Source organism: Canis aureus, chromosome 8, assembly GCF_053574225.1.
Source record: "Canis aureus isolate CA01 chromosome 8, VMU_Caureus_v.1.0, whole genome shotgun sequence".
Lineage (NCBI taxonomy): Eukaryota > Metazoa > Chordata > Mammalia > Carnivora > Canidae > Canis > Canis aureus.
Window position 1 is genome coordinate 66,300,244 of NC_135618.1, and position 22,984 is coordinate 66,323,227.

Genomic DNA, 22,984 nt, shown 5'->3' on the forward strand with positions numbered 1-22,984 from the left:
TTTCACGAGGAAGGGAGCGTAAAACCGAGCTTGGTTCCTGGTGGCATTTCTGAAAATATGGTAATTTCTGTAGGTCCCAGTTCCGAGCAGCTGGGGCTCTGACTCACGGGGTCCTTCTGCTTCTAGGAGGGCGGGTGAAGACCTGGAAGCGGCGGTGGTTCATCCTCACCGACAACTGCCTCTATTACTTCGAGTACACGACAGTAAGTATGGGGCGGGCTGCGGTGCCCCGGGGACCAGGCCCCTGGCACAGACCTGAGCAAGGCTGGCCATGCGCTCTTCTCTCCTAGGACAAGGAGCCCAGGGGCATCATTCCCCTGGAAAACCTCAGCATCAGAGAGGTGGAGGACCCCCGGAAACCGGTAAGCGGGGCTCCCTCTTGCTGCCCCTGCCCTTGGGTGGCCCCGGCGCAGGGTGACGGCCCTCTGTCTCCACCAGAACTGTTTCGAGCTTTATAACCCGAGCCATAAGGGCCAGGTCATCAAGGCCTGTAAAACGGAGGCGGACGGCCGAGTGGTGGAGGGGAACCACGTCGTGTACCGGATCTCTGCCCCGAGCCCCGAGGAGAAGGAAGAGTGGATGAAATCCATCAGGTGCGTGCCCCAAGCCCCTGCTCAGAGCCCCAGGGCCCCGTCCTGTCCCCGAGTGTGTGCGCCTGCACGTGTGGAAGGACATGCATGTAAGTGTACGTGTGCATGTGGGAGTGCACATCCATGTGAGTGTATGCCGGTACATGTGGGAGTGCACGAGTGGGAATGCTTGCACGTGGGTGTGCACACACGAGTAGGCGTGCATGCGTGGGAATGCACGCGCATGAGTGTGTACGCCTGCATGCGTTGGAGTGCCTGCACAGGCGCAGCACTGCCTGAGCGCATGCACACTTGTGTGCCGGGCCTGACCCCTGGCTGCAGAGACGCGCTACAGCCGCCCTCCGCCCTCAGGATTGTCCTTTGTCCCCAGAGCAAGCATCAGCAGGGATCCCTTCTATGACATGCTGGCCACGAGGAAGAGGAGGATTGCCAATAAGAAATAGATCCCTCCTGGCCACAACAGGTGAAAGTGGAAGCCGAAATCCCGCAGCAGAAAGTTGACTGGGAGCCTCCCCGTACAGACACCCTGGGCCCAACCTCGCCCTCCTGCCGCCTCCCCCGAGGAGGCAGCGCCTGCACCGGGCGGCGGCTTCACGGAGGCGCCACTCTGGGGTCGCCGAGGGCGCGGCCCGTGCTCTGAGGGGCCTTCTGTGCGGGGCGCCGCCCGCGCGTCCCAACGCCGCCTCCGTGGACAGGACCTCGTGCCCCGCGGGCCACATGCGCGCTCCCCGTGGCTGTGTTCACCATTCTAGAAGCCGCCGTTTTCTATCAGGACAAGAAAGGAAAAGCTACCACTTTTTTATTCAGAGTTTTTTCTCAGATATATAGGATTATAGCTTTTATATGCCTTTTTATATTCTGAAATTATAACAAAAGATACTTACTTTCTAACAGTATTTTTAGAATGGCAGCTATAAACAGAACTCCTGGGCACAAGTACAGGACACAAGTACATGCACTGAGGAAACCTCTGTCCACACATGTGCAGTGCAGAGGGGCAGGCACCTCGGTGCCCCCAAGGGGCCCAGGGCTGGGCTCCAGGGGGTGGGCAGGCTCCGGGGCTACTCTTCAGCGCAGACCTTGTGCCCCCACAGAGTACCCTCTGAAAAGGCAGATCTTTAACATCGAAGTGATGGTTCTGGGTGTTTCTCTTGTGACTGCAGTCCTGCGCAGCCCGGGTGCTGAGCCCCACGGAGCAGCTGCTTTGGCCTGTGTGGCCCGCCAGCTAGTGGTTCCCTGTGGGTCAGTCTTCGCTATTGAAAACCTGTTGGCAAAACAAATACTTTTTACAGACCCGATGATAATTTGACCAGATCTTTTAACCTAACACATATAGACAAATAACGAGAACGAACCTTACTCCATGTTTTCAGAGACTTACTCTCTCGCTACGAGCAGGGAGAGAGGACGCTGTGGGATGAAGGCACGGGGCACTGAGGGTTTCCTGTAAATAGTGTAAAACCCCACATATGCACTGGTGGTGGAACTTCAGAGGATCCACCATCAGGTAGTTGTCAGGTTGCTGTTGATCTCATGGTAGGTGCTCAGGGCGGCTGCCGGAGGGAAGGTGGATCTCCGAGCAGGACGGGGGTGCTGGTGGGTGAGGTTGGGGTGCTGTGTGCTGGGACGCTGCATCTGGGTCTTTGGGATGGAACCCCCTGGCCCACGCGGCTGTTCTGGCGGTGGGTCCCCGGACCGTCCTGTGCCACATGCAAGTCCCAGAAAGCAGCCCTCAGACCGTGAGCACCTGTGTGAAGATGTTAAGTACAAGTGACTGTTCCTGTGAGTTGCCTTGGTGCTGGAACTGACCGGCTGCGGGCCCCTGGCCTCGACGCCGCTGACCTTGACGTAGCTTTAAGTCCCACTAAATGCAAAGGGGTCTGAGCCCAGGACTCTCTGACCTGCATTGAACTGATTGTTTCATTCCCAAGCTTTTAGGCTTTGTTACTGTACTGATACCTCAAATTCGAAACTGTAGTTTTTGAGAAAGGCGAGTATATGTGCCGGCATATATGCAACTCTGGCCTCCGGTCTTCCACGGACACGCGGCGCCCGGAGCCCGGGCCCAGCGCTGCTCAAGAGCGCCCCGGCGGCGGCGGCCCGATCGGTAGCTCCCGCGAGGGAGAGCGTCCCTGTCCTGCGGCCGCCCCAGCTAGGCCCCTGGGGAAGCAGGGCTTTCTGGCCCTGGGCTTGGCCTCAGCGGGGTTGGGAGAAGCAAGCTTCAGGAAGGCCCGGTAGGAACTGTTCCTCCCCGGTCATGGCTCTTTCCCCAGGAGCGAGGCAGAGGCCGCGGTGCTTAGAATCCGTGGGACCTGCCCCCCATGTTACGGGAGATCCTCTCGTTCCCCGTCTATGTGGTGACAGTATTAACACGACGGGCACACCAGCCGTCGGACCCACTCCACCTGCGGGCAGGCCTGTCCAGGCCGCCGCCCGGACCTCAGCCTCCCCCCCCCCCAGCCCCACGTCTGCGTGGCGTGCTTGAATTGAGGCCAAGGGCAGGCGGCAGTGCAGGGGGGGCGCGCCAGGCGGGCCTCCGTGAACGCTCGAGGTTTAACTGGATGACCCTGGACCCAGGCAAGCGTCTTCAGGATCATGGAACAACTGTCAACAGTTTAATGTGGTACCAAACTGAATCAAAATAGGAGCTATTTATAGGTGAAGCAGCATTTAATGCTTCATATAAAGCAATGCATATTTTTTAAAGTTAAAATGCGTATTATTGACGTAGATGTGCTTTGCTGGGGAAGTTAGGTCTGTTGTAGACCTGAAACCACACGTTGTGATTTCACATTTTCTTATTTTTTCTTAGACATTTCTATTTACGGTAAATAGTTAATATGTAAATAATGTACATAGAGCTTTCTGGAGTGTTTGTTATTCAGTGTATATACTCCCACCACCTGCATGAATACCCTATCAATATTTTGTTGTAAAATGAATAGTAAAAATGGAAGGTGTATGGCCGTCAAATTGCAAATACTGTGTTCACAAAATTAAAAATGCATTGTTTAAACAAGATGGTCTGTGACTTGGTTCTCTAAAATAGATGGTTGGGTCGGGCAACCCTCTCCCTGTCCCTCCGTCCTCCCAGGCCGAGAAGGGAGGCTGTAGCTTGGGCTCCAGAGGCTAAGAAAGTCAAGGCAGCAGGAAAAAGTTGATGAAGAAAGGTGTGGTAAGCAAAGGGGAGAAACAGCAGTAAAGAATAAGACACAAAATGTTTAATTTGCTGCCATTTATATACTATATAAATTTTACATGCTGTATATTTACAGTGGGGCAAGTGCTTTTTTAATCTTTAAAAAAACAAAGATCAAACTTTAGACATCTCTGAACAACACAAACTGTATAAACCATACAGATTATTCAGATACAAACTGTATTAAATACAGTTTTCCCCACTCCATCTCCTGATGCAGGACCAGTGAATTATAAGTGTATCACAGTTTGATAGCATATCCATATTAAAAATAAAATCACAGTATGATTTTGTCTGTAACTAGAAACTTTAAGGGACCAAGCTGACAACTCAGACTCCAATATCATAGTCAAGACAAGAGACACTGTATAAAAAAGTGTTAAGTAATAAAAACATACTGTAGGCTTTACAAATAATGTTTGGATTATACATTCATAATGTAAATACTCATCATAACTGGTAAATTGATTGGAATAGTTCCACAAAGTTCAAAAACAGAACTTGTCTATAAAATACATTTTCAAATCTTGAATACAACTAAAATATGAAGCAAATTAGTTTCTAGTATCAGACATTACAGAAAACAGACTGCTCTCAAGTCTAGTTGAGAGCTTGTGAATCTTTAAATAAGTCTTTAAATTAAATATACACACTGTCTGTTTGTACTTTTAATAATTCCATGGTTTCCCGGCTGGTCTCGCGCCGGATGTCTAACTGGGAGGAGCTTTCCATGGAATGCGAGCGGTCCACCTGAGTCTGATTAAGCAGCATTTGAGATGTTCCAGTCCAGGGCGTTACTGTCCATGGGATTTATATACACGGTGTTTTACAATGGTCAGCAGTTGTAGAAAGTGTTCGTCCATTTGGAATAAGGGTAATTAAGAAAAGGTAAAAACTAAAAAAAAGTTCTCCATGGTAAAATCTGTACAGTATTTACTAAAGAAGCACCACGCAGATTTGAACAAAGTTATTTTCTATATTTATAATTTAAGCTGGGTTGGGGATGGCTTCTGTTGAACACGTTGGATCTGAAAGACAAGAGGCGGCAAGCAGCACGCATTAGTACCTCCCGAGGCAGGATAGAGGGGCCACGGGGCTAGGGGGCCGGGCAGGGCCTGGCATCCCTAATGGGACAATCATTCGTGGGCTTCCTGTCAGCACAGCTGCACCAGGCCTTTTGGGGGAGCTCTTCTTCCTTCCAAGGGCAGGACAGGAAGGGGGCTGCCGGGCCAGACGTGCGGAGGGAGCCACCTGCTGGGCCCGCCAAGCCCGGGCCACCGCTAATCGGCTCGCTCCTTCAATTAATTCCCTTTCACTAGAGAAGATTAATTCCTTACTTAGGCTTAGGTCTTTTCCTTAAGACACACTGAGAAAGCATTAGTTGCACGTTAATCTTCGGTAGACAATACAGTGAAATCCATTTCACCCCCCACCCCCTTGCTGACTACAAGTCACACATTGGACGGAAGTCCCTTCCAGAGCAAGGTGGCACATTCTCCTGAACCGCAGACGTGAATTACTATCTCCCACGGCCATGGATCAAATTCCAGTAGTCAATCACTAGACACTGACAAAGTTTTGATCTGTTAGAAGGTATCCAACCTCATTCCAATAACACAAAGTTCCTTTTGTCTGAAATCGGTGTGATTTCTAGGTCCTTATGGGACCTGTTGCTCCAGGCCTGGACGCTGTGCCAGCTGGGGAGCGTGTCAGGTGTGGGGCATGCTAGCCCCTTGTGCCCCAAGCACGGGGACTGGCGCCTGTGTGTGGGCGGAGCCCCTCAGGCCAGTGGGTAAGGTGGAGGAAGGGGCTTCTCCATCCTTGTCGCCTGCGCTTTCTTTCAACTTTCCCTCATTTTCCTACCATAAGGGGAGGCAGGGGGAGCAGGTGGTGCCGCCTGGATTAAGGGACACCATCTCAGAGCCAGAACTGACGAATAGGGGTCTAAGCACAGCTCTACCACTGGCCTGGTGGTCAGAGGAGTCTGCTTCCCTCACGAGGCACCTCCCACACCTGCTCCCCACAGCACTGGCTGTGTCCCCAAGGCTGCGAACTCTGTGTGTGTCCCCCTTGGTGCCTCTACAAACAAGTATGAAATATACAGACAGGAAAGCTGCTTACCATAACTAGTGAATTTTTTGTTTTGAGGCCAAGTTTTCAATCACCTAGAAAGCAAAGAATCAGGAAAGAGATTTTAATACTGTTTTTGCAGAATTCTTCGTGCCTGTGCTGTGTGCTTGCATCAAGTGGTTATATCTAGAGCCCATTCCCGGGGGCTGGGTGTCTGACACCTGCCCCGCACAAGACAAGCAGGCGTACACTGTCACGCTGCTACCCCTCAAAGCAAGACTTTATGTGATGCCTGGGGAGCGAAAGCCATACATACTCTGTGGGAACAGTTTGCTTTCAGTCCATCAAACTGATCAGCATTTTAACAGGAGGACAGAACAGATCTCAGACCAGAGACACTGAAGTGAGAGTCTCATGGAGCCCGAGGACAGGCATCTGAGAGGTGAGCAGTCAACGTGCCAAGAAGAGGGGACGTGCGGCAGGCAGGCAGGCAAGGGGGTCTGGCGTTCTCAGAAGACAGGGATGCTGGGCATGGAAGGCCAAGCAGGTGATCCCTGTCCTTGAGGAGGACAGAAGGGACAGGACACGGGTTCCTCAGTCTGTTCTCCCCAGAAGTGCTGGCAGCACACCAGCCACCAAGTGTAATCGGACAGGACAGAAACAGCCACCACTTGACACAAAGCTTGACTGCACCCCTGGAGACGTGTCTGGGCCCCCAAATGCCAACTACCAAGGTTCACACTCAGCCTGCTTCCCCTCTAGAACCATCTCTGTGGGGGAGCCGCCCTCCACTGTGCGCCGCGGCCTAGACCTGCAGCTGGGACGGGAAGATTCTGGCAACAAAGCAGAATCCCCTGGATGATGCCCACTACACTTCCTCCCAAGCACCAGAGAGGTCAGAAAGGACTCCATCTTCATCAGGCCAAGCCCTTACCCAAATCACCAAATGCTCATGGGAAACCAGTCTGAAGATTCATATAATTAATCTCTTTAAAAAACCCAGAGCAGAGGGACACCTGGGTGGCTCAGTGGTTTAGCACGGCTTCCAGCCCAGGGCATGATTCTAGAGAACCAGGATCGAGTCCCGCATTGGGCTCCCCGCAGAAAGCCTGCTTCTCCCTTTGCCTGTGTCTCTGCCTGTGTGTGTCTCTCATGAATAAATAGAATCTTTAAATAAAAAATAACCCAGAGCAGACAACAGTCCAGCATCACTTCCCACTCTTCTCTATCCCGTGCCCCCTGGGCATGTCATGGCACGTCACACTGCACATCCCTTCCCACTGGGACAGTACCTCCCTCACGGTGTCCAGTTCTCTAATGCCAACCCTTAGGACCTGTCTGTCCCTCCTCACTCAACAGCCACAAGGACAGTGGGCCACTGCAGGGACTGGTCTGCCCCCAAAACACAGGATGTCCCACTCAAGTTCACAACACAGTCAAGAACCAAAGGGCCTCTGGGCAACCATCAAAGTCCTGAAAGCGCACCTCAGGCATCTAGGGCAGGGGTGGGCGAGCTTTCTGTACAAAAGGCCAGAGCATAACCAGGTTCTGGGTGGGATCATTCAGGCTCTTGGCAGCCACTAACCAGGGCAGTGTGGCCCCATGTAACTGAGCAGGCCTGGCTCACCCCAAGCACAGCTCCGGATGCTGCATATCAGGTCCACACAACCCTCCCATGCAATGAAATGTCCTCCTTCAGAACTGTCCAGCTATTTAAAGCCTGTAAAGCCTTTCTTAGCAGCAGGCCACATGGAGACAGGTGGCACCCATGGGCTGCAGTTGGCTGACCCTGCTCAGCACCCTGGCTCCTGTGGGTGCCCACAGCCGAGGGCCACAGACACAAATCAGAATGGGAAGAGGGACTGCTTTAAGTGCAGTCAGAGCAGAGAGGGGTATGGAATGACATCGGAAGACACGGTGCAAAGGTGGTAAAAATCCAAGCCCCCCAGCCCCCAGCCCGGAGGGATTCACTCGGCAAGAGCCAGGGTCCCACAGTACAAGCACCTGCAAGGCCTCGGCTCCACGAAGGGCCGACAGCTGACATTCCTCAAACTGAGTTTCAGGTTATACTCAGAATACAAGAGGTTTAAAGACTCAGGAGAGAAAAAACACACTGAAAATATTTCTATCAGAAACGGCTTACAAACAAAAGTCCTGGTCCTTCATGAGACACACACAGCCAGAGCCCCAGCCTCCAGAGGTGTCGCTAGAGGCCCCGCAGAGCCAGTCCGCGTCACTGAGCTGCTGGCACATGTACAGCCTCGGCCGGTAGCTGGGACCGTGCGGCTGGGGGCCGAGGGGGGAGCGGACAGGTACTAGGGCTCCCGCTGGAATGCATGGCCTTCTCTGCCATCTGAGGGCTTCTTCCCCTCTGTTAACAAGAAATCATTTCTATATTCTTAATTCCAAGTATCTCCTCTTACCCTGGCCACACTCAGACAGAGGACACCTGTCATCCCTGCTTCCCATCCTTAAGTGTTTTCTCTTCTCACGGAAAGGCCCGACACCTTCCAGAGGCAGCCCGTCGGTGAGGGGGAGGGTGCCGTCCAGTCTCCGGAAACGGTCAACAGTCTCATGGCTGGCGGCCTTGGGGAGGTGCGGTTCTGAGTCTTTAACAAAGTCCTCGGATTTCCTGGAGTGCCTCTTCTTTTTCTTCTTCTTTTTTTTGTGTCTGTGGAGGTCAGCATCAGAGCATGCTACTGAAAGATCGGAATCCTGCTGATGCCTGTGGAGAAATAAGCCAGAACTCAAACCACCAAAAAACCAAAACCACCTCCAAGAGGCCTGGTCCTTGGCTTTTACCCCCACCACAGCAGACACTCAGCACGCACACACCGGTGAAGAGCCTACCTAAGTACAAAAGTGCTGTGTTCACTGCAGGAAGTGTTGGGGTCCAGGGTATGAGTTCCCTAACCTGGACCCCACCTGCCACTGCCTCAAGCTCCGCTCGGGAGCTACAGCTGCTGGCCACAAGTCCAGAGGAAGGACTTTACTACCTTTTCCTGAAACTAGAGGGTGAGGGGAAAATACGCTTTTGCCAGGAGATTCAGACACACAGGAGGGAAGGAGGTTTTCCCTCGGGTAACCGTGTGTCTCCCTAAGGCTCTTTGTGACCTTTCCCCAGGGTTTCCATCTCAACAGACGTCAAGTCTCTAGTGTTGGGTACGGAGCACTGCTGCTTGTGCTCACGCATCTTGTCACTGAAAAGTCATTTTCAAGAGAATGGAGCCAGAGAGACGGACAAGGCTGAGGGAAGCAGTGGTCACTCAGACCCACGCCGTTGGTGGGCACAGCAGCGGGGGACGGGCTCCCTATACCTGCCGCCCAGTGGCCTCTGAGTTGCAAGAAAACATTAACAGGTAATAAAATGTAACTACATCTGACAAGTAAGAGTATTAACCCCAGTCACGAAGTCCAAGACTCCCAAGTTCTCAGGTACAGACCGTGGCATGCTTCCTCCCACAGATCTGAAAGCACGGACCCAAACTGGTATCACCATCTCACAAAGGGAGGTTGAGGCACTTTACGGTACCATGAAGTAAGGGAGTGTCAGCACAGAGTTGGGTCAAGATCTAGCAGGTAGCAGGTCACAACCCACAGGATGGGAAATATGAATCTAGCTGCCACTGCTGCCGCCACTGCCGGAGCTGCCCTGCGTGGGTCTCTGCCAGGCTATGGGGACGGCCTGGCCTCTCCCACCGTACGCAGGCCACCCTCACCTGGAATCCCGGCTGCGGTGTTTGTCTTTGGATTTCTTTTTCTTCTTTGATTTTTTGTGCTTTTTCGCTCTGGGCTCTTCCAAGGGCTCCTTCTGTATGCCCCTCCAGGCCTTCTTCTCAATGTGACCATCGCTGTCGTCCATGCTGTCATATCTCCGCTTCCGGGACTTGCCGTTCTCGTGCTCATGAAACCGCTCGGCGAGGTTACAGGTGGCGTCATCAGCTACAAGTGCAATTTTCTCATGGGGGTACTTTTCGGGGTATGGGAGGAGGGCATGGGGGGCGGCCCGGGGACTGAAGTGGTGCCGCTCCCTGCCCTTGGCGACCGGCTCGTAGCCCTTCCTCCCCTTGTAGTAGTCCTTGGAGGGCCGGCTGCCGTACTGGCTTGCCTTGGTGTAGTCGCGGGCACTGTGGAAGGGCTTCCACTCACGCGTCTCCCTGGCTGTGTACTGGGCGTACCTGTCGTGGTAATACCTGCACTTGTCCCACCTCAGTTTGGCCGGGTAGTATTTCTCCCGGCCCCAGGAGTGCTCACTCTCTGAGTGGTGGTATCTGCTCCAGTCCTGGTCTGACCCACCTCGGTTCCGGGAGTGGTGGTGGCTGTACCGGCCCAGGGAGCGGTACTCACCAGGGCTGAGCCGCTCACTGTGACAGGGGTGGTGCTGGGCCCCTCCGCAGGGCTCCGTCCTGTAGCGGTCCTGCTTGGCCCGCTCCCGCAGGTATGAGTGGCGCTTTTTGTGGTAGTGGTCCTCTGTTTTGCTCCTACTCTCCCGTGCACGTTCTCCGCTAGAGGAACGGTCTCTACGGTTGCGGTAATGTCCTCGATCAACTTTTCTTAGGATACTGATTTTTTCCTTAACTGGAGAATGATCTGGAATCTTCTGTCCAACCTTATTTTCTTCACATTTCTCACTGTTACTTTGTTCGGGGCCCCCTTCTGAATGATTTTCTGTCATCTTGTCTACTTGGGGAGAGGGCAAGTCCTCAACAGCTGTGCCTGTGCTCCTGGGAGGGTCCTCCGTGTCCGTGCACTTGTCTCGACTGATGTAGACTAAGAGTTCATGCTCACAGGCCCCCTCGGAACGTACTGGGGGACTTGGGCTTGAACCCCCCACTGTCTCCACAGCAGCCGAGGCCCGTGGGCTCTCTATGAATGCCCCAGGTACAGCCTGGGGTGGTCGGCTCTGGTCGTCCATCAAATCCCCAGGGCCAGATAGTTTAGGGAGCACATCGTCCCCCGTGGTATTCTTGGTGCTGCTGCAAAGAGTGTTGGCACTAGGCAAAGACTCCTCAGGTTTTGCTAAAATGTTTTCAGAGACTTCTTCTTTGGTAGATTTGACACTGGGGTCTAAGGGTGGCAGAGCCTTCTTTAGCTTGCTGCTAAGATTTGTGAGTGTCTCCAGTTTCTCACGGGGATCTGGAGAGGGGCTGCCAGCTTCCATTTCCGCACCGGGACCCTCTGCAGGACTCTCCTCTGGTCCAGGTGTACTGCAGCCCCATCAAAACAAAGAAATCAATAAGTCAGTCATTGGCTTGATTGCTTTATGGCTCACAGGGACAAAAACTTCAAAACATTTGTTTACTAAATAATCTATGCTTTTAACCTATCTGGCAGGAGCTCAATTCCAGGCTTATCATTTTTGGAAACTTCAAATTTTCTCTTTTCCTCATTAAATAAAAATACAAAATTCTCTATCAGGCTTATCTACTTCCCCATTTTTCAGGTAATCTTGCAGTTATCAGGCTCCTTCTGTTTTCAGATACACGTCTAATTCTTAACTGCAAATAATCAGAAAAATCAAATGATGACCAAAGGCTCTAACTTTTCCTCTGTGTTTCTCCCAAGCCTCAGAGGTAGAGTCACTGCCTCCAAACAGAACCAACGCCTCCTTGAAACTTACGAACTGGGAGGAATTAGTGAGATTTCAGAAAACCTTCCTGCAGTACATGAACTTTGTGTGCCCTTGACCACTACAGAGCTCCCAAGGCATGCTCGAGGTTAATGAAAACTGCCAGCAAACAAGGAAAGCCCCACAGGGGCCCCATGTTAGTGAGAGAATACCTGGGAGAGAGAACACAGGTGCGATCAGTACAGACAAGTTACCTCAAGTGTGACCATGAGATTTTCAAGCCAGCATGGAAAGCTACATCCACTAAGTTATAGTTTGTGTGTGGTTCTGTGTATACAACCATCTACAAAGGTAATCCTCATGTACAAGACATTACAGGACAAACTAAACTAGACAAGGAAAGGAACAAGAGTGGAACAAAAGGAACCCTGAAGTGACAGGGTTCACACTGGCCCCTCTTGAAGGTCAACTGGAAAGGAGTGTTCTTCGCCTACAGATTTACTCCACTCCGTTTCAATAACTAAACCTTCCTGACCACTGTTCAGGAAGTATAGCCCACCTCCTAGGGGCCATTTTGAAATGTGGGGTGCATCCTGGGCTGTCACAGAGATAGGGGAGCCTTACTAGCACTAGCAGGCAGGGAGCCAAGAAGGCAGCGGGGAGTGGAGAGAGTTAGCATTCCACTTCCCACATCCTGACGTCCACATGGGGGAAAACCCCAAGTTATGGTATCATTGGCAGTTTTCATGGACATGACATTTTCCAGGAACACAACTACTGTGTAAATCCAGAGATAATTAGAATGTCACCAAAAGTCCCTCACGAGAACATCATACCCCTGACCGTGAAATGTGTGCGTGAGACTGTGCTCCAGACACCAGGCCACACTTCACACAGTGAGGCTCACAGCAAACGTGTGTGCAGCTAAAAACACACACGGGGTATCGTGCAGGAGCATGGGCCCGCCCGGACATGTGCAAACCCAAACGCCACTGCCTTATATATTTCTGTCTTTCACCCCTGTTAAATGATACCTAGGAAATGTACTGATTTAAAAAAGTAAAACAAAACATTAAATGTAGAGACAGACTGTATCTATGATTGCAATTTAAGGATTCTTGAAGGAGCAGAATAAAATATTTGCAACATGATGGAGTCAAGAAATCTTGCCCTACAACCTTAGTGAGTCTTCATACATATGTCACTGAAGGATGAAGTGAGACAGCGCTAGGGGCAGATTCGGAAGCATGCTGCAATGTTCCTAAGCTAGAGAGACGGGGCTGGGCAGGAGAACAGAGTGTTAGCTCAAGGACATCGTTTTCATGGAAAAATGGTAATTTTTCCAATAAACTTTTCCTTTCCTTTTCTCAGAGGCACTTAACAAATTCCCTAGATCATGATTCAAATCATTCCAAGATCCAAAAGGTTCATGATGAGATGTGTGCGGAGTTAAAATAGCAGCGCGCATGCACATGGTCATGGTTTCCTTTCCTCACTGTCATTGTCTTACCTGGTTTCTTCTGTCGAGCCTTTAACCTTGTTGCTGAGTTTGAAGGTCTCTAAGATTTTGTCTTCTGGGAGAGGAGGCAGAGGAACAGGCATCAACTATAATAAAAAACACAGCTCTTTCAAATCCTGCTGCCGCTGGACAGTGGCCAGCTGTATTTGAGAGTCGAAAGCCTACCCTCCTCCCACCCACCTCCCCGCCCCCCAGGCCCCCACACACTTACCTTCCCGGGCAGACCATTCGCCTTCGAAAAGGGATTTTCTGAGTGTAGCGCAGGTGGAACTTGGCAACTGGCACCATCACAGGACAGACCGTTTTCCTGCAGGTCACTGTCTGTACCGTCAGCACCATTTAGAGCAAGAGGTTCTCGAAGCTCGAGCGGAGAGGCCTCATCGTCTTCTGCATCCTGCACAGAAGAGCTGGAGCTCTCAATCGTACCGAGACCATTCTCCTTGCCTAGGCCCTTCGCCTCCTCGTCAGACTCTTCAGACGACTCAGCACCATAGGGCACCAGGACGCTGGAGTTCAGCTTGGACTTGCCATTCATCACAGGCTTGGAACAGGACTCGCTCGGGGTCATCTGCTTTGTGACTTTACTAGAAACTGCTGTCGTAGATGCGCTCGAGGTAGACTGTATTGCAGAAGAATTGGTAACGGTAGAAGAGGGAACAGGCTTGTTTGGGTTCTCCAAAGAACTGCTGTGAAGGTTAGGCTGAGACTGGCCTTGGCGAACAGGTAACTTGTTGTGAATACTGATCGTGATTTTTTGTTTCTTGGGATGTTCTGGAATCACTGAAGGCCTGTTAACGGACCAGTTTTGCACAGAAGTCGAAGCATTAACAGAACCAGCCCGGCTGACACTGGAATTTCCACTAGGACTTGACATGGAACTACTCGGCGCTTCTTTCAATGGCCCGGTCCCATTTAAGTGAGGTGGGTTCTGGAAGAAAGAAGACCCCAGCTGGTGAGAGCCCCAGAAATGGACAAAAGAATCCACTCTGGCTGGAGGCCCTTCCCATTTTGCTCATTTTTTTCTTTTTTGGAATATCATGGCGCCCACCTAGAAATACCTCTTCCTCCTATCTGCTTCTGACCACCATAAACCTTCCATGGGTCAGTGTTCTCTGGTAATTAATCAACAACTATTTCTGAGAACTCCCAGCCCAAATTCTTTCTGCTCCATTCTGACAGAAATGAACAGGCTCCCTTGGACACAGAGTCACATGTTTTCCTCGGCCTGGTTTCCTGGAAGCCCACTGCTATATAGGCAGAAGGAACTGCCCACCAGTGGGGAATTACCACTGACCACAGGAGCCAGGGAGATGGGTGGCATGGGCAAACACAGAAGAGCTGCTTCGGGTGCTGTCCCCTCTGAATCCTACTCATGAGCTGTTTTGCTCCAGACTCCACCTATGCAGCTCTATCCTAGAGGCAAACTGGTGGCCAGGGGTGAGATCTCATTCACAGAGACGTTGTGCCTGGCCTTCACAGAGTTTTCTTAAATATCTGATTTATTTGCTAAACTTAACTTTGGAAGGCTTCACATGAAAGAAAACAAAAAACCTTGAAAAATCAGTATTAGCCAACTCTCCACACAGGACACATACTCTCTAGCTGGCTGGTGTCCTGACGCCACTATTAAGAAGAGCCCAATGCAGGAACCCATTACCTGCCCAGCTCCCAGAGGCATTTGATTTGCGACTCTGACTATAACCCAAATACTTTCCAACATCCATAAAAAACAGCACACTAGACAATCTGCTGATTCAAAACAAATCACACTCAAACGGAAAGGCTTAAGCACTTTGGTGCAAGTGGCAGGGGTGCTTCCATTCGCAGACAGGCTGTCCATCATCACTGCATAAGGCCAGTGAACGTCTGGCCTTCCCTCCTGAAGATATGGGTGTCACGTGACTGAGGCATCCCTCCGATTCTCCCAGTGTGTCCGACCTGCCGGATGGCAGACAGGACACACCACACTCCTGAAAGGGCTACAGGGACACACTGAAAATATTCTTTGTGAAAGGGTTGCTTTCTGTTTCCAGCCTCCATCAGGGATTCCCAAATACTTAGTCCACTCACAGAATGGAAGTCCAAAATGAGAGCTAAAAATCTCTAGCATTTAAATATACCTATACTCAGACTTTCTTCTTGTTTATTATATTCATACACTGAAATTTTCTGTATATTTAAAATACTTTATAATAACTTTTTTGACAAGAAATTCAGTTGTACAAGGACATGGCAGCCACAGCAGTGCTAACCAGAGGCTTTGGACAATACCAAAGTTACCACAGAGATTACATCCTACCTCTGGAATGTTACCTTTATCATGTGAGAAGGGAGCTGTGGTCCGATAAACCCTGACGCAGCCTGTTTGTTGTTGACAACACGCTGGCTGATCACGGGTCGGGGCGAGGACTGGCCAGGGCTGTGAGTGGAATGAGTGAGTTCACCTCCATTTTTCACATCGTGGGACCTGGGGACAGAAAGTGACAGTGGTTAGGGCTTCATAGGGCACAACCTTAGGAAAGATTCATCTGTAGCCCCCCAGAGAACAGACTGAGAAGCTGCCGTGCACAGAGCTATGCATAGGCTCCCCTTAGGTCAAGGTTAGTGGCAGATGCTCCAACAGGGATATAACAAAAGCCATACAAGTGGTATTTTTTATTGTGTATTCTGGAGATGCCACTACCTGAAAGGAATTATTTTCTGTTTATTTATATTTTTCTAATTATCAATATATCCCATTACAGGAAGTCTGTATTCAGAAGTTAGAAACACAAACATTGTAACTCATCTCACCCATGAGAGGCATCTACTCTTCAGATTTATTGGAATATCCTCCAAACTTTAGCCTGTATTGATTTTTTCAATACCAGTATAAAAGATTTCAAACCGCTTTTCCTCCATATATATATTGAGCACTTCCTCATATTGTTAAAGAAAATAAAGGCATCATAAGAATTATTTTTAACAGCTGTGTAATAGTCCAACTATTATGGATTATGCTACAATTTACACGCTCATTCTGCTAATATTGGAATTTTTAGGATGTTCTTAATTTTCAGCTATTATAAATCAATACCTAGGAGCACATATCAGACTTTTTTCCAAGCCCACATACTTGCAGAAATGGAATTAGTGAAGTCAGAGTATGCAGCAGCAACAAGAGAGAAGTGAGTTGGTGCCAACCCAGGTGTGCCCTAGGAAGGTGACTGGCTGCCTATGCTCAGTGGTTGAGAAGTGACCACATCCAGGTCCTCAGAGGCCCCTTCCTAAGGCCTCTAACACATCGCCTCCTCAGCCCCCAGGCCCACATTGTGTGTTTCCAGCAGCAGCAGCCTACCCTCCTATGCCATCACCATGCCCTTTCTCGGCATGCTTCACTGTCAACTTGCCAAGGAGCTGGAAGCTAAATCCAACTCCTAATCCATACCCCAAAACTACCTCCCTTACTCTGTTGGCACCATTAAGTTGCTGTTTCAAAAATAACCGAAAATTGAATTTAAATATGTTGATGAGATGAAGAGAAATGACATAACAGAAAATGTGAAAATCTGTTTTCCTGATGATACCTGATATAAAAGAGAACATAAGCTTGTTGACTGAGTACCGATCTAATATCACTGGTAGATACGATGGAGTCATTCATTTGATACCAAAGGCCATTGCTAGCCTGCAAAAGAGAGCCAACAAAAGAGAAATCAGATATAATTAGACAAAGAGGGAACACTGAGCAAGAGAAATATAAGAAACATGGGCTTTCATATTTTAGCTGTAGAAGTCCCACCTTGCCCCCTAAGAGTGCCAGAGCTACCTTAGAGTCTACTTTAAAAACAGTAAAGTCTGCTTACTTTGATGTAGCAGAAGTAGTGGCCAGCATGGCAGTTAAAGCCAGTGTGTACCAGCACTGCATACAGAACATAGATAATTGGTTCTCCATTTGGTTGAGACATGTATGGTCGAATATCAAGGTACTCAGGATATTTCACATCCTAAACAGAGATGGAAAGAGGATAAAGGAAGGTTACTTCTGAAGGCCCAGATCATTCTGCATATCCACGTGGAGACCTGTGCACAAGGCTCAGTACCCTCAGATGTTCAAGCAAAAACCTAACACACTGAACCACATTTCAAAAGACATAATTAGCCTGGAGCCCAAGTTATTTCATGCGCTCCCGCTGTATTCTTGATTTCTTTGCAGCAAACAAGGATCTACATGAAGTGAATCCTCTGAACAGGCCAAGGATGCAATGGAACACTAATTCTGGACTTCTGTCTCACTGAGTTTTACTACTTTGGGAAAGGATTGTTTAGATCTCTTATGTACTACTGATTTCCTATATTTTCTATTTTAGAAAGTAGAAAGAAAATACGAAAATTCAGTGTGTTACTATCAGAAAATATGAACAAATAGGAAAATCAACTCTAACAAAAGAGTGTTGAGATCTAGCAGTGGCATCCTCTTTGGATTTCAAACAACACCAGCTCTCCCTGTATCTCACCACCTTCCCTGACCACAGAGCCCACATGCAGATCATAGTTACCAGTTTTATCATCAGAAAGTCTAACCAGCTAAAGGTGAAACAACATACACTCACAAGCATACATAACACATTACCACTAGCTCAATGCTTTTTCCTCACTACTAAGTACTAGAAGAATTTAGGAAATCAGGTAACAGAACTGTTCAATTAGGTCGTTTATAGCCCTTGATATTTACTGAGAGACTCAATGTAAAAGGTTATTAATATTATCTACATACCTTAGCAATTTTTCCACCAGTAAAATTTGCAAAACGTTTCAAAGAAAGCGTAAGAACATTAGAGGATCTGTGTATAGTGAACCTCTTTGAAGCTGGAACCATCTTTTTACACCTTGAAATAAACAGAAACAAAAGATTAAGAAGATTAATAGACACACACACACACACACACACCTTTTGGTATCTTGGTCTTTCCATTGTTATTTCTCTGAAATATTTCCACCAAACCTAAAAGAAAGCTACTAGCTAAGAAACACCATGGCTCTCAATCAACAATCAAAACACTAAAATTTATAACGGGAGATTGCTCAATTAGCATGAAAGTAAAAAGGAAGCTAGAACAGTTTCTGAGAAGCCACAGTCATTGATAATTTTAAAATCAGGTGATTACAGACTTCTCTCAATTCAAAACAAACTGGAAAGCTAATCAGTTTTCAAGCTAGTATAATTCTTAGCAAACAAATCCCTATCCAGATACAAAAAGAATATAAGTAAAGATTAGAACATTTGTGGAGCTTAGAGTAGAAGTCCCTGTGGTCATGGGGAGCTTTATTCCCCAATGACTTGAGTATTTGGTAAGGATCACCCATAGTACCTGATTCTAAAATGAAAATCTATTAAAACATGTGAAGCAGGACTTTCTTCAAATAGAGGCTCTCCTGATTTCACAGGAAAATATAGCAATGAATCAATCATCAACTCTAGAAGTTTCCAGCAGATACCACCCCAATCCTGGGGGTTGAGCGATGAAGAGTCTTCATCGCTCTAGAAGGTAAACCCCACTCCATCACTGCCTCTCCTAACAAGGAGTCCATGAAAACGCTGCTTACCACAGACACATCATCTGGGCTGCACCCTTCTACATGGCAGCTACCGTGGACTGCCCCCCACAAACCTTCCCAGTAATGGGACACCAAGCCTCCCAAGGACAGAGGTGCACATCTCCGACCCTGGGAGCACGGAAACCTGGTGTCTTCCCAGACACCACAGGAGCTCACAGGAGTTTCGAGGGGGTTCCTGAGACACCCCCAACACCACAGCAAGTTACCCCACTGTTATGTGCTCTCCACCCCCCTGCTACCCCCATCCCACCCCAGCACTGTGGTCACATCCTCGTACTTGCTGCACTTGTAAGAGTTTTCCCCATCGAGCTGTTCCGGCTTCACAAACTGCTCCAATGCCTTGTTAACACTCTGAGCAGCCTGGGAAGAGAACAACAGCATCAGCACCACGTGACCTCTCACTGCCACTTGAGAGAGAAAAGAAAAAGATATCTCAAAGGTATAAAAGCAAATGTGAATTTTTGTGTAGAAATAAATTTCTCTTTTATTATGATGTTCACTTTTATACATGTATACATCAAATTATCTTCCCCTTGTTAAAAAAAACATGCGGATCAAAGTGAATGATGTGTAAACAAGTTCTCACCACAACACTATTTAAAATAGCATAAAACTGGAAACAGGGATCCCTGGGTGGCGCAGCGGTTTGGCGCCTGCCTTTGGCCCAGGGCGCGATCCTGGAGACCCGGGATCGAATTCCACATCGGGCTCCCGGTGCATGGAGCCTGCTTCTCCCTCTGCCTATGTCTCTGCCTCTCTCTCTCTCTCTCTCTCTCTGTGACTATCATAAAATTAAAAAAAAAAAAAACTGAAAACAAACCAAATATGCATCAGCAAGGAATCGGACATGTACATCATGGTGTCTGCACTCACCGGGCACTATGGCACGACTGTCAAGGCATACATACAGAGAGGCCCCCAAGCAGAATTACATGAAGATGGCAAGTGGCCAAACAGGCCTAAGGTGTAATCCTATTTTTATAAGCAGTAGATAGTAGGTGTGGAACAGTTTATATCAAATTGTTAAGGGTTCATCCTGAGGGATGGGACCCTCTACCTATCTGCAACACTTCATTTCTATCATAAGCATGGATTACATTTGTCATCAGAAAAATAAAAGCTTAACAAAAAATAGCTTAGAAAATGCAAGAAACAAAACAGTTTCTAAAGAGTGACAATCCTCTAAATTGGGCTAATACAGGCATCAGCTTCTGGTTTTATCATGACCTATCAAGAGAAAAGTCAAAGGGCAGAAAAAAGATGAAGTCTCTTAAGTCTGTATGATACCTGCTACATATCTTACATAATCCCCTCTAAATACAATCTTGGCATAGGAAATGTTTCAATTCACATTCTCTAGTACCTATAGTCTAAGTTATAAATGAACTGCAGAAAAAGTTACACAAAATTTGACTGTCTTTCTAACCTCATCACTACAATTAGCAAACATACCTTTATCTCCAACGTTATGTCAAGATATGGATCGAACGTATCTGAAACACCTTTGCAATTTAAACACTTGACTGAAATGAAAATAAAATGCAAAGAATAAGCAAAGTGTAATCCTTCTGGCAATACCAACTACTGAAATGACAAAACACAATATTATTATTTCAAAATAAAAAATCAAAATAAAGTACATTTTTCTTTCAGATTGGGCAAAAAAACTTAATGCTACACACAGTGTGAGCCAAAGTGTCATGAATGCAGCCCACGTATGCTGTTGATTGGAATGTAAACTGGTATAACCTCTTGGAAGGATGATCTGGAGCATCAGAATTTAAAATACAGGTACCCCTTAATGCAGAAATTCTAAGAATCCATCCTACTTGGACACTTTTACATGAACATAAAGGCAATGTGTAAGGATGTTCCATGAATGACTAATGGTAATAACAACACCAAAGAATTAGAAACAACCTAAATATCCATTGTTAGGGGACTCAAGTAAACAGATTTCTACTTTAGCTGTGAAAGATTGTGTTACCTACATGTACTAAAACGTAAAAAGATTTATCATGTTAAGAGAAAAAGGAAAGAGATCTATCTAACATACTCCCAGGCTTCTCAAGCATAGGAAAGTACTGGAAAGCTATACTATCAACTGGGCCAGGGGCTGCCTCTGAGGGGGACAGGAGACACACTTTCCAGTACTAAACCTTTCCTACTGCACTTTTCTAACCATATTCATTATCACTTTATCAACAACTTTAAATAAAACTTTACCTCTAGATCTTAGGTATCCTCCAAAAATCTGACAAACAAGTGTGGTAGCCTGGGTATGTCTGTCTAATCTGAAAAAACAAACAGTGATATGAGACAAGAGTTGTACAAAAATTACAGATGCTATGACTGAATTTTAAAAGCATGGACATCTATAAAAGAACAAGAATTCAAACAGGAAGCCACGGAATAAAAAGACATCAGTATGCACGGCAGCCAGAGTGTCATCTTGCCTGGACCAGAACACACTGAGGGTTTGGGGAGAGGCAGAAAGAGATAGGACAGTACTGAGAAGGGCTTTGACATGAGGCAGGAATTTGACCTGGAAGCAAGCAGTACACCTATGACACTGGGTGTGTGGACTGGCTGGTGAAGAAGGCAGGGAGTAGAGAGCATTCTCCTCTGCTCTGGGGTCTGTCATACAAGTGAGCAGAGCCCAGTCAAGGCAGACTAGCAACAGTGGGAACGAGAACAGGAGATCTACCAAGTGTGTTCACACAATAGCAAGTGGGTTAGGATTTGGTATCTAGTTGTATTTGCAATCTTCCTCTTGAGTCTGCATTTAGATTTTAAGGAAGAAACTGTAGGAATTGGTAATTGACCAAACTAAGAAAGATACAAGGAACACACATAAATTTCAGAGGGTGGAGAGGAGCAGAAAAAATGCTGGAGAAACTAGAAAGGAGAAGTGGTTAGTTGTAGATCTGCAAAGGGATGCTGCTACTCAGAAATTAAGTAATGGCCAAATCAATACCCAATTCTTGACATCTGTAATTAAATTCAAATTGTTATAGTAAGCACCCCTTTAAAATGTTTCAATCATTTTAAAATAAGGGAAATCATTTGAGGAAAAGGCAGTGCAAAGTCAGAGTGAAGCAAACACACAGCTCTGTGCATTCATCGTAAAAGGCAAAACTGAACTGATAGGCCAGTGATGCCAAGGGAAGAAATGACTAATGCTTTGCTATACTCACTTATTGCTGCCATTCAAGCACGCTTTTTGCATAGCATCAACAGTGTATTGAAGGAATTCATGGGCATCTTCTTGGTTTCCAAAGCGGAAGTGCCTAGCTATACCTGTGAAGTTTAAGTAAAGACATCAGCCTTATCATCACAGATTATATGCCCCAGCTGTACTCCCCAGAGTAATGACCATCTGTCGGTTAGAAAATACCTGATAATTATTTTATGAGGACATAGCACTAACAAAAACTATCCTAAGAACAGCTAGCACCATGCCTTTTAGACCATTACAAGTGCACATGGGCTAGAGTTCCTAAGAGCCCAGAGACCCCAGATTTGCAGCAAGTTAAAAAACTATCCTTGAATAAATTCAACTTCAACTGTATTGTCTCAAAAATTTGTTCAAAATGCTCAAAATGTTTGTTCGAAACATGTTAGCACATACAATCTTATTAAATTTGGTGCTATATCTCCCTAAGAGAATCCACGGCAAACATAAAAGTCTGAACCCATCTCAGTTCTGTCTCAACAACCCACAGAACACACTGTGTTTTCAGCATCTCAGTTACAGAGCAGCTCTGCAGCCCTGTTTCTAATGGGCTAAACAGCCGCAAGACAAAATGACACAACAAACAACAAGATATAGACAATGTCACAATAAATCATGAATAGAGAAATTTCTCTATGTGAATATATATTCGCTGTCTCGTATGACGTGCCGGCGCTCTGCCAGTGCTCCATACATAAGTGGCAATCCCATAATCCCACTGGCTGTGCTGGGTGTTATGTGAGCTTGTGGAAATATGTGCACACAAACAGCAATGACCTTTTCTTAAAGTCTAGGTTTAAAAATATTAATCATTCCTTATATATACACAACACTAAAGAAATAAAATTTCCCCTAGCTAAGATTCTGCCAGGATCCAACACTGTTTAAAAAATGTTTGCGGGGGACGCCTGGGTGGCTCAGTGGTTGAGAGTCTGCCTGGGTGATCCTGGGTGCGGGATGGAGTCCCACATTGGGCTCCCTGCATGGAGCCTGATTCTCCCTCTGCCTGAAAAAACAAACAGTGATATGTCTGTCTCTGTCTCTGTCTCTGTCTCTCTCTCATGAATAAATAAATAAAATCTTTAACAACAACAGTAAAAAATGTTTGTGTTGTTTCCTCTGGTCTGTTAATAGTGCCGAGGGCCAATAGAACACCTCTTAATCTTCGGCAACTTTTTAGGCAAAAGGATTATACATTGTCATT

General features: G+C 47.5%; 2 protein-coding genes across 8 annotated transcripts in view; one reads left to right on the forward strand and one right to left on the reverse strand.

The window, feature by feature from the left end:
* CYTH3 (cytohesin 3) overlaps nucleotides 1–3,609 on the forward strand; it is a 97,732-nt gene extending 94,123 nt beyond the window's left edge. For all 5 annotated transcript variants that reach the window (XM_077907756.1, XM_077907754.1, XM_077907755.1 and 2 more), the window contains 4 exons: nucleotides 127–203; nucleotides 291–362; nucleotides 439–593; nucleotides 961–3,609. In XM_077907756.1, the coding sequence (XP_077763882.1) occupies nucleotides 127–203; nucleotides 291–362; nucleotides 439–593; nucleotides 961–1,033 (377 nt within the window). In that variant the 3' untranslated portion in view covers nucleotides 1,034–3,609. The remainder of the gene's footprint in view (nucleotides 1–126; nucleotides 204–290; nucleotides 363–438; nucleotides 594–960) is intronic.
* A 201-nt stretch (nucleotides 3,610–3,810) lies between these two features.
* USP42 (ubiquitin specific peptidase 42) overlaps nucleotides 3,811–22,984 on the reverse strand; it is a 71,605-nt gene continuing 52,431 nt past the window's right edge. For all 3 annotated transcript variants that reach the window (XM_077907751.1, XM_077907750.1, XM_077907752.1), the window contains 14 exons: nucleotides 21,743–21,845; nucleotides 20,772–20,839; nucleotides 19,998–20,068; nucleotides 18,823–18,905; nucleotides 17,704–17,815; nucleotides 16,793–16,933; nucleotides 16,514–16,614; nucleotides 15,261–15,414; nucleotides 13,159–13,875; nucleotides 12,939–13,033; nucleotides 9,579–11,066; nucleotides 8,283–8,584; nucleotides 5,911–5,954; nucleotides 3,811–4,817 (listed from right to left, as the gene is read on the reverse strand). In XM_077907751.1, the coding sequence (XP_077763877.1) occupies nucleotides 5,947–5,954; nucleotides 8,283–8,584; nucleotides 9,579–11,066; nucleotides 12,939–13,033; nucleotides 13,159–13,875; nucleotides 15,261–15,414; nucleotides 16,514–16,614; nucleotides 16,793–16,933; nucleotides 17,704–17,815; nucleotides 18,823–18,905; nucleotides 19,998–20,068; nucleotides 20,772–20,839; nucleotides 21,743–21,845 (3,443 nt within the window). In that variant the 3' untranslated portion in view covers nucleotides 3,811–4,817; nucleotides 5,911–5,946. The remainder of the gene's footprint in view (nucleotides 4,818–5,910; nucleotides 5,955–8,282; nucleotides 8,585–9,578; nucleotides 11,067–12,938; nucleotides 13,034–13,158; nucleotides 13,876–15,260; nucleotides 15,415–16,513; nucleotides 16,615–16,792; nucleotides 16,934–17,703; nucleotides 17,816–18,822; nucleotides 18,906–19,997; nucleotides 20,069–20,771; nucleotides 20,840–21,742; nucleotides 21,846–22,984) is intronic.